General features: G+C 43.9%; 1 protein-coding gene across 1 annotated transcript in view; it reads right to left on the reverse strand.

The window, feature by feature from the left end:
* astn1 (astrotactin 1) overlaps positions 1-14,874 on the reverse strand; it is a 2,710,576-nt gene that overhangs the window by 1,878,943 nt on the left and 816,759 nt on the right. Inside the window, exon 3 of the mRNA XM_078561790.1 lies at positions 11,685-12,078. Within this exon, the coding sequence (XP_078417916.1) occupies positions 11,685-12,078 (394 nt within the window). The remainder of the gene's footprint in view (positions 1-11,684; positions 12,079-14,874) is intronic.

The following is a 14,874-nucleotide window of genomic DNA, read 5'->3' on the forward strand; positions in this document are numbered from 1 at the left end:
GACACAAGAATACCAAATTTCAAAGGGAACAACAATACCACATGGGTGCATACTCCACCCCTTATCTCATGCAGTATAAAATATTGTTCCCTTTGAAATTTGGCATTCTTGCATCTGCCTGATGAGTGCAAATGAGAAACGTCGACACCATGTGCAACACTGCAACACTGGAAGATAATTGCAAGTTAATTTTACATGAGTTACTATTTGATCTGCAAGGTTATCACTCAATATCTGATCTATGTTTTCAGTTTTTCTTTTAAAATCGGATGCACACTGCTGGTATTTTTCATAAGGTTGTTCTGTGCAGTGTGATATTGGATTACTCACATCTTAATTTTCTGAGCAATGACATTATCCAGATTGTCATTGCTTTTCCAACCATATTGACAGATTTCCACTTCAGGTTCAACAGGGGGACAGTTCACATTTGGAAATTAACCGAGTAATAAGCTGAACTTGAAGGTAAATTTTAGGAAAGTCAATACAAATTTGATGATATATCAGGGGCACACCAAATCAATCGGAAAATGTCAATTGGTGCAGCAATATTAAGACAAATACCAAAATCTGGAAATTAAAATTCTGTATCAACAAGTACAGTCATTCATTGGTACAGTTGGGATTGAGCAAACAAAATTGATGCAACCACTGACAATGAAGTTCCATAAGTAACATTTAATAAAGATTTTGAGAATGGGATTATTTTAACTCTAGAATTTTTCAAACGCATACTATTGAACCGATATTGAAGAGGTGAGGTAAGGTTTTTAAAGATGATATAAAGGAAGGAAGAACTTGCATGTGCATAGTGTAATTCACAACCATGGAATGCCCTAAAGCATTTCACAACCAATTAAATTCTCACAAGTCTAATATAGGGTAAGGCATCAGCTGTATGTCTACCTACAGGTTGAACAGGCCATCTTAGACGTCTTCATTATTCTGAAGAAGAGTCATGTTGGAATCTAAACGTTAACTCTACTTCTCTCCCCACAGATGCTGCTAGACCTGCTGAGTTTTTCCAGCACTCTGTTTCTATTTCATGTTAAATGTCTCATCTGAAAGACAGTGCTTGCACTGTCAGAGGTACTGTTTGGAGCAACAGCCAAGAAAAGTATCAGTGTTGAATGAGAGTATCAGTCAAGAAGATGTGTTCAGTCTCTTCAACGCGGATTCAAACCATGGTCTTCTAACTCAGTGTCAAGAGGATTATTACTGAGCCAAGGCCGACACAAAAACAGAAAAATAGTTAAAGGGTTAGAAAAATGAAAATGACGCAGAAGTCAGTCGATTTGTTAGATGGGGGACACAGTCACGACAAAAGGACTCAAGGTAGAAGTTGCTCTCAGGTAATTTATAAAAAAGTCAACACATGAAATAAGCCTAACTTGATTGCTAACAGAAAACCACTAAAGGAGCTACCTGAAAAAGACATCGGCCAGGATTTCCCGGTTGGCGAGTGGGGGGGCGGGGCCCGCTCGCTGACGCATAAAATGACGTGGGATGTCGCGGGCGGAACTCCCGACGTCACCCCGCCTCATTTTAATTTTCAGGTCGGCGGGGGCTCAGCTGAATCAGCTGGGCGCCCGCCGACCTGTCGATGGCCAATTGAGGCCATTGACAAAGTAATTAACATAATTAGTGCACCTACCTGTCCAACCTTAAGGTTGGCAGGCAGGCCGGGAGCCCTGGCGGGCATTAGAAAAAGCATGAAACCTCATCCACGGGCAGGCAAAGGTTCATGTAGATTTTTAAAAATTTAACAAAAGTGTATTTCAAAGCAATGGACATGTCCCAACTCATGGAACAATGTTTTCCCCTGATAGGGGGAAAATTCTGCCCATAAGCCTAGACTTTTGCTCCTGAGGTGGGCATGTAGAGTTTGGAAAATTCCCGACTTGACGCTCCTACCTTGGGACACAAAGCCCTCAATGGCTACATTTTCATTCTGGAGTGGGGAGGGGGAGGAGGTGCATGTTGGAGTCAGGCCCACCACCCAAAAACATTGCGGAGATAGCCAGGGGGACCCCGAGTGCCAAGATGGCCTGATTAAAAGGAACACCTTGGTGCTCGGGACTTAATTCCAGTTGTAATAAAAGTAGTTAGGCCCTCTACCCCTCACCCCTCACATCCCCTTGCCCCATCCATGCGAAATCATGGTCCCCCCCATTGCCCCTCATACTTCCATGCCAACCAACGCCCCTCCACACACACTCATGGTCCCTTACAGACAATATGCCAACTTATTGCCAACTCATGCCAGCCATGCCCTCCACTACCCTTTCCCCTTACATCTCCATGTCAACTCATCCAGTATCCACTTTGGACAGACTTCAGGAGCCATACTGACATGAAATCAAATAAATTGCTAAGCATTTATTACAGAGTTCACTACTCTCATTGATAAATGCCCATTCAAAACATTTAAATCCCTTCAAGTGCTTGATCCCTTATAAAGACAAACATTTGTACTAATTGCCCACATAAAAAATAGTTAATCCCTTAATAACATCTTGGAGCTGTCATTCAAACCACGAACCTACAAGCCCCCAGCGTGATAATTATAGATTGTGGGACGAGCCAAGCAGTAATAATGCTATAATGATAGCACTCAGGCTTATGTCAACAAACAGCTATTGAAATTGGAAGTATAGATTTTTTTCCAACACAGGAAGCAGTTCTTTTCCAAAATTTAAAGAGCAGGGAATTTAAATAGCTTGAAAGCTTGTCAGTTCCACAGACCTTATCCACTTATTATTCATATTCACGTCTACTCTTAAAAAAATGTCACAACTATGGGAAATGAGCCTCATTCCAGCAAAAATAGGGTCTGTTTGAACTCAACACTGAGTTCGAATGGCTCTGCTGGGTTTCCCCAGACGTGTGAATCACATCCCGCCCCCTTTCCCTGTCCTCCCCAGTGTAAATAGAATCTGTCAGAAGTGAGGGCAGGGCTTTTGGATCCGGGGTCCCGGCACCATTTTGGATCAGGCATGGAATCTCCACGACTTTGCAAAAAAATCTGGGCCATAGCATGGCATCGGGCGAAATAAAACTTTCAAGAGCTGCAATGTTTGGTGGTGGCCACACTGAACTAAAATACTATGATGTGACTAACCCAGTGAGGATTTGTGTTCAGGTTTCCAGTTCAGCATTGAATGTCACACTACTATATGAGAAATAAATCCTGACATGTGTGCCTCAATAGCATTTATAGCAATTCAATCAATTTATACACGGAGATAGAGCTTCTAACTGCAGTGTCTGCATGCAAAAGTTGTAGCAGTGTGTAAATGAAAGTAAATCTGTGGTACTGAATAATCATAAACATGGGGATAATTATGCAAAGGCTGCTTTGTAACAACCCAAGATGAAAGAGCATGACACTTATGTTGGAAAAGTTCAGTTTGATAACAAAGTCACAAGTTGTGTCTAACAAACGTATTGGATACTACCTACCAAAAGTTGACCACAAGATGATCAAATAATTGTGTCAACTTATTTTCCACTGGGTCTCAGTAACAGTGAACGATCAGATTGTAGAAACTTGAGGTAGAAATATTTTCATAATAAGTTGATGGTTTCCCAAATTTGCAATTGCAGGTATATTTTAGTTTTTGACCTTAAAAGAAATAATAACTCACAAGTAAGCAGATCAAAAATGCCATTTTCCTCATACGATTTTTCTATGAAAATATACCTTCAAGTTTTGGTACAGCAGGATTTTTGTGATAAGGAAGTTGTTGTTGCTGTGAAGTAATGGCTTTGTTTAACTATCACTGCAGAATTGCTAATATCTGAAAACAAAACAGTGAATAGTCTTGGGATAGTGATGATGACTTTTGAATTAATTTGAAGAGGTGCACAAAATCAATAAATAAATATTAGTACTGTGCTATTATAATGCATGTTGTAGGCAGTTTGCCTGTTTGTGGGTGAGCCGCAGTGTCCAACTCTGCTCTGTTACTAGGTGGAGGTGCATTTGTTAATATGCAATTATCAACTAGAAAGCCCAAACTGTGCAAATTAGAGTCATTAATGTGCACAGGAAAATGTAAGCAATGACATTAATATTCTATAAGACTGTTATCAATTGCAAATCCTAAATTGGGGGCAATCAAGTCTATCCGAGAGCTCAAAATTCACCCCCCCCCCCCCCCCCCCCCCCCCCCCCCCCACCACCCCAACCCCCACCATCCCTAAAAACCATACAAGGGGCAGCATTAGCATTTCACAGGGAGGCACGGTACCCAGATTCTGGGACCAGGATCTGGAGATCCTGGTACAGGAGGTAGAAAGCCAGAGGGAGACCCTGTATTGTATCCAGCAAGTGGAAGGAACCCTCTGGCTGTAGCCAAGAAGACATGGCAGGACATTGCAGCCATGGTGAGTAGAACAACTGAATATCCTAGGACTTGGATCCAGTGCTACAAGCAGTTCCACAACCTCCTGTGCTCAAGTAAGGTGAGCTGTTTGACAAACGCATACAGCTGTCTCTGCCATGAGTGTCAGCTGCCTAACATATAAGCTGGGACACAATGGGTGTGTAAATCCCCTTCAGCAGGGATGAATGAATTGACATGACACTCTCGTATCTCCTACCAGTAATGAGGTGGCACCTGAATGCCCAAAGTGACACACCGCAAAGTTGATGAGGCCTGTCCCTGGATGCCAGGTTCAATGCACTTTGTCATGAAGAGATATTAACATGTCTAATGTTATTGGAAATTATTTTTTAAATTGGATTTGTAGTAGGGTCTTTGTCTATGGGCAGTGTGCGGGGGCGGACCCGACATGCCGACATGTAAAATGGCACGCGATGATGTCAGGCATGCGTCCTGACGTCACCGTGTGCCGTCACGATATTTCATTCAGCGGGCACACACCGGAGTCAGCTGTGCGTCCGTCAAAATGTAAACGACCTATTAAGGTCATTAAAAAATTAATTGAAGCACTTGCGAACACTACCCGTCCAACCTTAAGGTTGGCGGGCAAGTGAAAAGCCCAAGCGGCCTTCACGTTTTTCAGGAAAGCTCATCCACGAGTGAGACGAGGTTTCCTGAAGCTTTTATCAAGTAAATAAATACATTTTCATCAATATAAAAACATGCCCCAACTCATTTGACACAGTCACATGAGGAGACATGTTTAAATAAACTTTTAAATTGTTTGTTTAATTATTTTAATATCCACTCAATCTCCCTGAGACAGCTCCGTGCCTCAGGGAAATTGCTGCACTCTTTCGCGTGCATGCGTAGAAGAGCACTTGCCCCGACTCTCCCTCCTCCCCTCCGCCCGCACAGGTAGGTTGTGTATTACTCTCGGCGGGCCTTAATTGGCCCACCCGTGTAAAATGGCAGCGCGGAGCCGATCGTGGGTGGCGGGTGGCGATTGGCTCTGTGCCCGCCCCCGCCCGTCATGCCCAGCCCACCCGCCATATGAAAAATCCTGCCCTATCTGTGTGGTCTAATTGGATTAAAGCCAGCTAGCCTGGGTGCTTTGATGTATAGTAGTTTGAGATGTTAATTAGATAAACGTAAATTAAAAGGTAAAGGATAATTTGAATTTGTTGAATAAACCATTCAAACAAATAGATAAAATCTTGCACCTGGCTGGGAGATGCCAAGCAATGTGTTTATATTACTAATAAAGTTGGTGGGATGAAAGGAATATTGTTAGGAGAGGTAAAATTAAAAACCTTGTAATACACTGGAACATTGACATTCAAAGGGGAAGCTAGGTATAAACAGAAGGGATTTTGTTTGTGAGTCGGAGGCATTTAATATTTGACCAGCCTATAAGCCTACAACTGTGTCTGCACAGGAACCAAATTGCAAGGGACCTCATTCTGAATTCATAAGGTCAAATGTGCTTTGCCTGGTGCCTGTTTAAAGTCTATGGGTTATTGTTGCCTTGGTGAAGATTTATCTTGGAGTGATTAATTTGGGGATTTGTTTAGAAGTTATTCTGGTAGCAATTGGTAGACATGTTTATATTGGGCAGAATCTTCTGGCTGGCGTGTGGGTGGCAGAGTCCGCACGCCAGCGCTTAAAATGTTGCGCAAGCGTCCCGACGGCAGTGCGCGGCATCATGATATTTAGGTCGGCGGGCGCGCTATGCAGCGGGGCGCACGCCCGCCATTAATTAAAGGCCTCATTAAAACCCTTAACTTGCTGATCGTTGACGATTTTGAGGGGCCCGTGCGAACTTCGGTTCGACACACAGGCCCAACGGGCAGGCGGGTAGGTGATTTTTTTACAAACCTCATCCAGTGGCGGGATGAGGTTTGATAACAGTTTTAAAAACGTTTAATAAAGTTTTTGTTTATTTCATTAACATGTCCCATCTCGTGTGACATTTTCATATGAGGGGGACATGTTAATGAATTTTTTATTGTTTTATTTTTTATATTTGCCAGCCTTTCAGTGATCTCCCTGAGGCAGCACTTTGCCTCAGGGAGATGTGCGCTCTTTCATGTGCATGTGCGAAAGAGCGCGCTCTGACAGTTGGGCAATCCCCCCCCCTGCCCACACAGGAAGCGCATAGCGCTTCCCGTCGGGCATCATGCTGGGTGGGCCTTAGTTGGCCCGCCTATTTAAAATGGCAGCGGGGCCCATTCCGGCAACAGCGATTGGCTACCCACCCGCTGCCGAGCCGGTGGGGCCCGCCCACCCATCAAGGGTAAAATTCTGCCCATTGTGTTTAATTTCTTGTTAAATTAATAAGTGTTTAATTTAGTTTTATATAAAAAACCTCTTGAAGCTTGGTGGTCTTAAATATGCCAATTGAAAATATAGGTTATGACAGTTGTTCAAGTTTCCCTCTGGGATTTAAACAACTCAGCCTGTACCAACTGCTGTGTCATAACACACTTACATTCCACTTTATTGTTTACTTGCAGGAGAAGGGCACTCAGAATGCCAAGGAGACAGGGGGTGGCAATGCGAACCTCAGAGTCATTCGTCGGCTGGAGGGGAGGCCATTGAAATTGACAAGGTGCCTTCCGAGGCCAGTAAAGGGGATGGCAAATTGGCCATAGCAGGTGCCAAAGGCAGTGTTATAGGTTCCTTTGAACACGGTTTCATTGATGGGGGTGATGGTTATTTAACACAGGGGAGGTTGATCGAGAATAATGGGAGCTTGGCACATGGTTGAAAACAAAGGGAGGGGTTTGGGCCAAGCGTTCTGGTAATATGGTTTCTGATAATGGCCTGGAGCCACATGTGAGCATACACTTACCAAGGTTTACACTAATTACCTCCTTTTTAGTCTCACACAGATCCCATCGCTGCATGCCTACCCACCACCCCTCACCCCCCCGCCTCCCCCTACAGAGCCGGGTCATCCCTCGGGCATCAAGAGAGAGGAGGAAGAGATGCCCGAGGATGCAGTGTCACATCTGACCAGCAGACACACCAACAACACAGACGTGACCACTATGAAGGGATGTAGCACACGTGTAGGCCTGGGTTGCACATGGCAAAGGGCATAGCACCAGAATGCAGGAGGGACTGTCTGAGTCAGAGATATATGTGCACAGTCCCAGTCAGAGAAGGGAGGGCAGTCTTGATGATGCTTCACTTGGCATTGATATAGGGCATCAGGAGTCACCTTATGGGGTAGAGTATTGGATTAGCACACTCTCAGACTGCGAGTGAACATACGAACATACAAACGCATGAATTACGAGCACAAGTAGACCATTCGTCCCCTGCTCCACCATTCAATAAGATCATGGCTGATCTGATAATACAGGGTATTTTTTAAGTTGTCTGGCTGACAACTAATTTTTGCAAAGGGGTGGGGGATGGATGGAAGTAATATGCCCTCCTTCATCACCACCCCTGCCCCCTACATGAAATTCAGTCCAACTAGAAGGCAATCCGTCTGGTGCAGGCCAACCATAGTGGTGAGACCAACGCAGTGGCATTATTTCAGCTAATACTCAGTGAACACACAGCAGTGACCACAAAGGTCAGGACTACATGTGTCTTTGAGTTAAGATTGCAATTGTGGGAGTTGACATAGAAATGATGCCCTTGTCTTTTTGTGTGTTACAGGCCGTGGCCTGACAAGGAACCTCGGTGAGTTGCTGCACTGAATGTTGTGGGTGCCTCACAAGTCCGCTAGTAAGGGCAGGTTGAACTCAACGTAAATGGAAGGTTTTCCCAACACATGGGCGCTTTGGGTGCCTTTATCCTGCACTGTCTCCAGCTTCTGCATTTCTGTTGGTCCAGCCGTCATATCTGCATGTACTGAGTCTCACCTCACACTGCACAGCTGCTCTCTGTGCAAAGTCAGGCTTTGGAGGTACTGGGTGACTTTGCCTCCATGTCTTTGACAGCCTCTAACATACACTTGCAGGCCCCTCTGCCACAATGCATCTCAAGGTCAATCCCTCAACACAGGTGATTCAGGCTGCTGAGTTCTGCCTTTGTGGTGCCTATGTTGTCAAGGACACTTGCTGACTTTCTCTCTTGTTGTGAAATGGGCACCTCTGAGAAGATATGAAGTGTCTATATATTGTTGGACACTCATGTTGCAATGGCATGTCAGGCATTTACTGCTGAAGGTGCAATTATATCCTCAATGCTGCTGAGGAGAACTACCTCTGTATTAAGTGTTCCCTGGTGACTATGACATCATGTACTGAGCCAACACTGGGTCCCCGGGCATGCCCCTCATCATTTCCCCCATTGTCACCCTTCTGCTTGGTGGCTTCCTCATCTGAGTTAAAGGAATCCACCTCACTCTCCTCCTCCCCCTCCTTCTCCTCCACCTCTTTCTCTGATGAGCACTCTCCATCACCAGGCTCTAGCTCCTGTATATAAATGCCCCTTTGCCTCTTCATATATTAAGCAGCATGCAGCAGGCCACTATCCTTGACACCCTTGCAGATGAGTACTGGATTCCTCTCACGAGGAGGGTCAAGGCATCAGAACAGCATCATTAAGAGGTCAATAGCCTACTCGATAAGTACACTTTGTCTGAAGGTGTTTGGTGCTATATTTTTGTTGTGGCTCCATCTCTAATTGGCACAAGGGAGTAAGCAGCCACCTCCTCAATAGATGCCCTTTGTGCTCCAGTAGCCAGCCATGGACCTGGGGCCTAGGCTTGAAAAGTTACAGCAGGCCTGACTCCGTCAAAATGAATGAGTCACGGCAGCTTCCAGGGAATTGTACACACAAGGAGAGGATTACCTTATTGTGGCCGCACACAAGCTGCATGTGGATGGAATGGAATGACTTTATATGAATGTATCTGAAAGCCTCCTGAGATGCGCTTTGATGGCGATGTGGGTGCAATCTATCACACTTTCTACTTGTGGAAAGCCAACTAAGGAGACAAACCCTGTTACTCTCTGAGTCAAGACTCACATCTCTCTGGAATATAATGTATTCCCCAACCCTAGCAAAGATGGCATTGGCGACTGAGGTGCTTGCTTGTGAAATGCCACAGAGGTCTGCAGCAAATCCCTGGAAGGAGCCAGTTGTATTAAAATTTGAGGGCAATGATGACTTTGACTGCAAAGGGCAGAGCCTGGGCACCAGTTGTTTGAGGTTTGAGGTCTGGCTCCAACATTGCACAGATATCTCTGGCCTTATCTCTAGACATTCAGAGACTTCATCTGCGCTGCCTTTCAGTCATGTGGAAGAAACTGAACCTCTGACGGTAGACCTTTCGATCAAGGTAATGTCTCACCGTCCTCCTTCTTGCTACTCTCTCTGGTGTCTCCGCTACCTCATGCCCTGGTTATAGCCACACGCTACTGCTGCCACCTTTCTCCTTTTTCCATATGTGGGGAGGTGCTGTGCCCATTTCTTTAACCTTCCTTCCTTCCTGGACAATACAATCTTCACCCAGCAATACTGGCAGTCTGTCCTGTCGCCCATGCAAGGAAAGGTGAAGAGGCCCCTACAATATGCACCTTTCTTCTTTTCCAGTTACCCTACCCCTCTCCTTTGAGCTCAGGCAGCACCCCTCAATCTTTGAGGTAAGTACAGCTTTTTAGCTGCTACTTTCCACAGCTCTATTTAAGGCTTACAACCCTTTAAATCAGGTCTTCAGAGCTGCTCACGTCTCCAACACAAAGCTGTGGGATGCACATTGCAAGTTCAGGACATTTTTGGAGTGAAAATCGCACCTGCTCCTTCTCTGCGCTAGGTTTAAATGGTGCAGCCGATTCATACATGGCGCCCATGCGCTGCATGCCCTGCCCCAAAAATCGTGCATGCAGGTAGAGGATGTGGGGCTTCCAATTCTGGGTCCCATCCGCTACCTTTAAGCCTCGGCGGAGTCTCCCCAACTCCATGAAAATCAGGCCCATAGACTAATTTTTTTTCTTCTTAAGCTGCATAATAATTAAAATTGTTTAGTTATAATTAAATAGTGAAATAAGCATACCCTCAATTCATGTAACATCATATCTGCCTCTAGAGTTGGGAACAATAAAGTAAGCAAAGGATATGTTATGACCGAGGGTCTTTTCCTTAAGACCATAACTATCAAGAGATACATTTGAGGACACAAAATGAATAAGAAACAACAATTATTTTTATGAGTGACGAGTAATTGATCAAAAGTTGAGAAGCAACAAGGGACATCTCATCAGAAATTCAGAGATGATTGAGACCAAAGCGAGAAAAGACATTAAATAAACCAAAACAATGGAACAAAACTGGAATGGAAATAACCAATCAAAAGCTGCTTGATTTACTCTTTATCATGCACCTATATAAATTATATTACATAAATAAATATATATATATTACATATTATTACATTATATATATATTATAAACTATATAAATTATTTAAACCTTGAGTGAAATACAGTTTCTGGAAAGAATGGAACTATAATAACTTGTTCAAATTTGTGCTGATCCCTCTAACAGTCAGAGTTGGGACTGATATATGTCTGGCATATCCTTACAATGATCCTGAATTTAGTCATCAGTTCCGTGGACTCCAGCAAAGCTTCCCCGAAAGAGGCAGACGCACAGTTCACCAGATCCTCACTGACTTTGGGAATTCCTGGCTGGCCTTAGGAGGGGCAGAAGCTCCACTCAATCCCTGGTAAGGTTGAAGATGCCAAAAGGTCTAAACCGAGGGGAAGTTAGGAATACGCGCTTCCCTGGCCCAGAAGGGATCTGGTGTAATAGAGGGAAGTAAGATGAGATGTAGCAGCCTCCGCAAATGTACAGACGGGCCCTGCCACACCATCTTTCTTCATTCACAAACTTGGGCCATATTTTTCAGCTGTAAAGGTTAGGCAGCCTCCAGAATTTCACTCTTGTAGTATGCTGCTTGACACCCGCACGAAGACAAGCAGCCCTCCCAATGACCCTAAAAAAATCTGCTGTGGCCAGCACTGGAGGGCACTGGTGGGCACAATGCCATGAAAAGCACATAAATGGCGTGTCATGGATCTTTTGAGCCATGCACTCAGAAAAGAAATCTATCATTTTGAATGAGACTTACAACATGGTGCAGACAATGTTCTGAGAGAAGCTTTGAGTTTTACATCTTCACGTTTATGCCTACACTTATCCCCACCGCTCTTTGTGTATACTGTCAAAACAGTAGAGTGCACTAGGCATTTCAGACATCCCAGTTTCACAGTCAAGAACCATTCACCCATCAGCTCCCATTCCCAGTAAAGCAGTGTAACTGGTACAGACCTGGAGTGAGATCCAAGCAGGTTTTCTCATCGCAACCTTGAAGAGAATCCAAGGTACGTGTCACCTGGCTGCCAAAATCCTCGCCGCCATTCATACACTCTCTCTGCAGCTGTTGACGAAGGTCATCAATGTCATACTCGTACCCATCGAGTATTGGAGTCTCCCGGATGCTGATGGAACCGCTGGAGTTGTGGCCTTGCAGGCGCGAGTTCCGCAGGCTTTCCCGAGTCTGGCCAGCCATCAATACCGATGGGATGTAGTGGATCTCATTTGCAGCTTCTGCGCTGGCGCTTTTCTGTGGTTGCGGAACACGGCGACGCTTGCACCATCGCCGCCGAGTGTAGAGAACCATCACGAGGAACAATATTGCCAACAGCAAGGCAATCATCCCCGCCTAGAAAGGAAATTGAAAAAAATGAAATCAATTTCAATGCAGCAATAAGTTTAAGTTATAAGAAAACATATATTAAAAATTGTTTGCCATATAAAAATCCCTATGAATGTTCAAAATTACAATTAACATGATTCCACAGCCTGAACAGGAACCCAAGTATTTACCCAACCTCCTTTGAAATAAATGTCGAGACAGAGCAATAATGGAAAGGTTAAAGGGCAATCAGAATGTATTCAGGTGACACTTGAATACATTTGTGGTAAGCAACTCATACAAGTCAGCTCATACATACTCTGTCGCAATGTTTCTCATCAATCCCTGTGTTACTGATACTCTTGTGGTCCCTGTTTATTTAAACATTGTTCTCTTGTTCCTCGAAGGAACAAATATGACATCCATAAACTCGACCTGTTGAAAAAAAACTCAGCCAAACTTCTTCCATGGTCATTCATACTTCCTCAGGACATGACACCTGTAGCATGTCTTGGCTCTCTCCTGACACCCTTCTTCCTACATTTTGAGGCTTTTATTACCCCAGCTTTGTGGCATCCAAATGATCTGGCTATTAGGTTTGCCTATCTTCTCCCAGAAACTTAGCCAGCATTATGCACAATGGACATTAACCTTCTGCTTGTTTTCTTGATTATATAAGCTCGGGGCTGGGAGATCTCTCACTTTGCTACATTATTGTTTTAATTACACCATTCGGGATGGCAAAAAAAATATGTTCTCAAAGGAGGGGCAGTGAACAGAGCAATCCAGCTTTCAAGAACTTTCTATCAGTCCAGGCAAATGTGTTGTTGGGCGAAGTTTTAAGGGCACGCTTTTCACATTCTCTTGGTCGACAATGATAAGCAGCTTGAAGATGGTCGAAGCAAAAAGGGAACAGAAGCTTATAATTCTGACAGTAATTAATTGACCAATACAGTTGGTAAATGGATTTGCACTCAACAGAAGTAAGAAGAAAATTTCATTTGCCTGAGAGAAACAAAATGAAATTTTATTTAGGGTTCAGATGGAAATACAGTTCTTGTAAAGCTATGAAAAATACGGGGTTAACTCTAATTCAGGCTGAGGCGAACTGGCTTGTCGTGTCCTGCTGGCATATTTACAGACTTTCCCTTCAGATCATCTTGCCACTGGATTCGGTCATGCAAATAGCTTTGCGGTCAGCTACAAGAATTCTTTATAGCTCAGTTAATGGATAACAAACTCCTCGACATTCAATGGTGTTACCATCTCTGAATCCCCCACTATCAACATCCTGGGGGTTACCATTGACCAGAAACTGAACTGGACTAGCCACATGAACACTGTGGCGACAAGACCGGGTCAGAGGTGAATAACTCACCTCCTGACTCCCTGAAGCCTGTCCATCATCTACAAGGCAGAAGTCTGGAATGTGTTAGGAATACTCCCCATTTGCCCGCTTGAATGCAGCTCCATCAACACTCAAGAAGTTTGACACCATCCAGGACAAAGCAGCTCACTTGATTGGTACCCCTTCCACAAACATTCACTCCCTCCACCACTGATGAACAGTGGCAGCAGTGTGTACCACCTGCAAGATGCACTGCAGGAATTCACCAAGGCTCATTAGGCAGCATCTTCCAAACCCACGACCGCTACCATCTTGAAGGACAAGGGCAGCAGATAGATGGGAACACCACCACCTGGAAGTTCCCCGCCAAGCCACTCACCTTCCTGACTTGGAAATACATCGCTGTTCCCTCATTGTCACTGGGTCAAAATCCTGGTACTCCCTCCCTAAGAGCATTGTGGATGTATCTACACCACAGGGACTGCAGCAGTTCAAGAAGGCAGAACACCACCACTTTCTCAAGGGCAATTCGGAATGGGCAATAAATGCTGGCCAGTGACACCAACATCCCATTAAAAAAAAAATGAATTAACTGACAGTAGGGGAGCTCCTTGCACATTGTCACTCGTGACCATAACATGATATACTTTGACATTAAGTTTGAAAAAGCAAAAAGTCACACGCAAGCCAAGGTTTTAAATGTAAATCTAACTTTGAAGAAATGGGATGCAAACTGAATGCATTAAACTGACAACAGTTGTTGCCAGCAGAGTTGGTAACAGGTAAACTGACAGAAAAACAAGGAGAGATATTGAATTAAGTATTTAGTACAATACAAAACCAAGACATCCCCTCAAGGGCAAAAGTATACTGGCAAGCAACCATGGTCTCAACATATGATAAACTACAATCTAAAGCTAAAGCTTACACAAATCCCAAGAAAAGTGGTAATCCAGCTGAAAGGCAAAACATACAGAATACTCCAAAAGGTCATTAAGAGCTGCAAAAGGAATACAAAAAAGCTTGCAGGCAATGTAAAGGCTGATAGTAAAAGTTAAAGAATAATAAAGGGAGATACATAGCCATTAAATATAGCTGCAGCTGATACTGTAATAGACAGCAATATAATGGCAGATTAATTCAACAAGTATTTTCTATCCTTTTTCATCACTAAGGAAGAGGTGATAGAAGGGAAACTATGTTAGCGATTTTCCTGCTTTAACTGTTGCAACAAAAGGTTGTTAGCCTGACAACAATAACCTCAATTCAGACTCACGCCTGAGTGTATTTTTTAATAAATATTCAAGCTTTAATACAAACTGACTAATAAAAGTACTGGTACTTGTTACGAAAGTATAATAATTTCCATAATAATATTCTGATTTATTGGCAGGTAGGTTTAAGGGTGTGAGTGCAGACAGTTCTGTCTGTGTGATTTAATTACATTTGGAGTCAGTTAGACTGCAAGCTTGAAA

Source organism: Cetorhinus maximus, chromosome 17 (genome assembly GCF_964194155.1).
Source record: "Cetorhinus maximus chromosome 17, sCetMax3.hap1.1, whole genome shotgun sequence".
NCBI classification, from domain to species: Eukaryota; Metazoa; Chordata; class Chondrichthyes; order Lamniformes; family Cetorhinidae; genus Cetorhinus; species Cetorhinus maximus.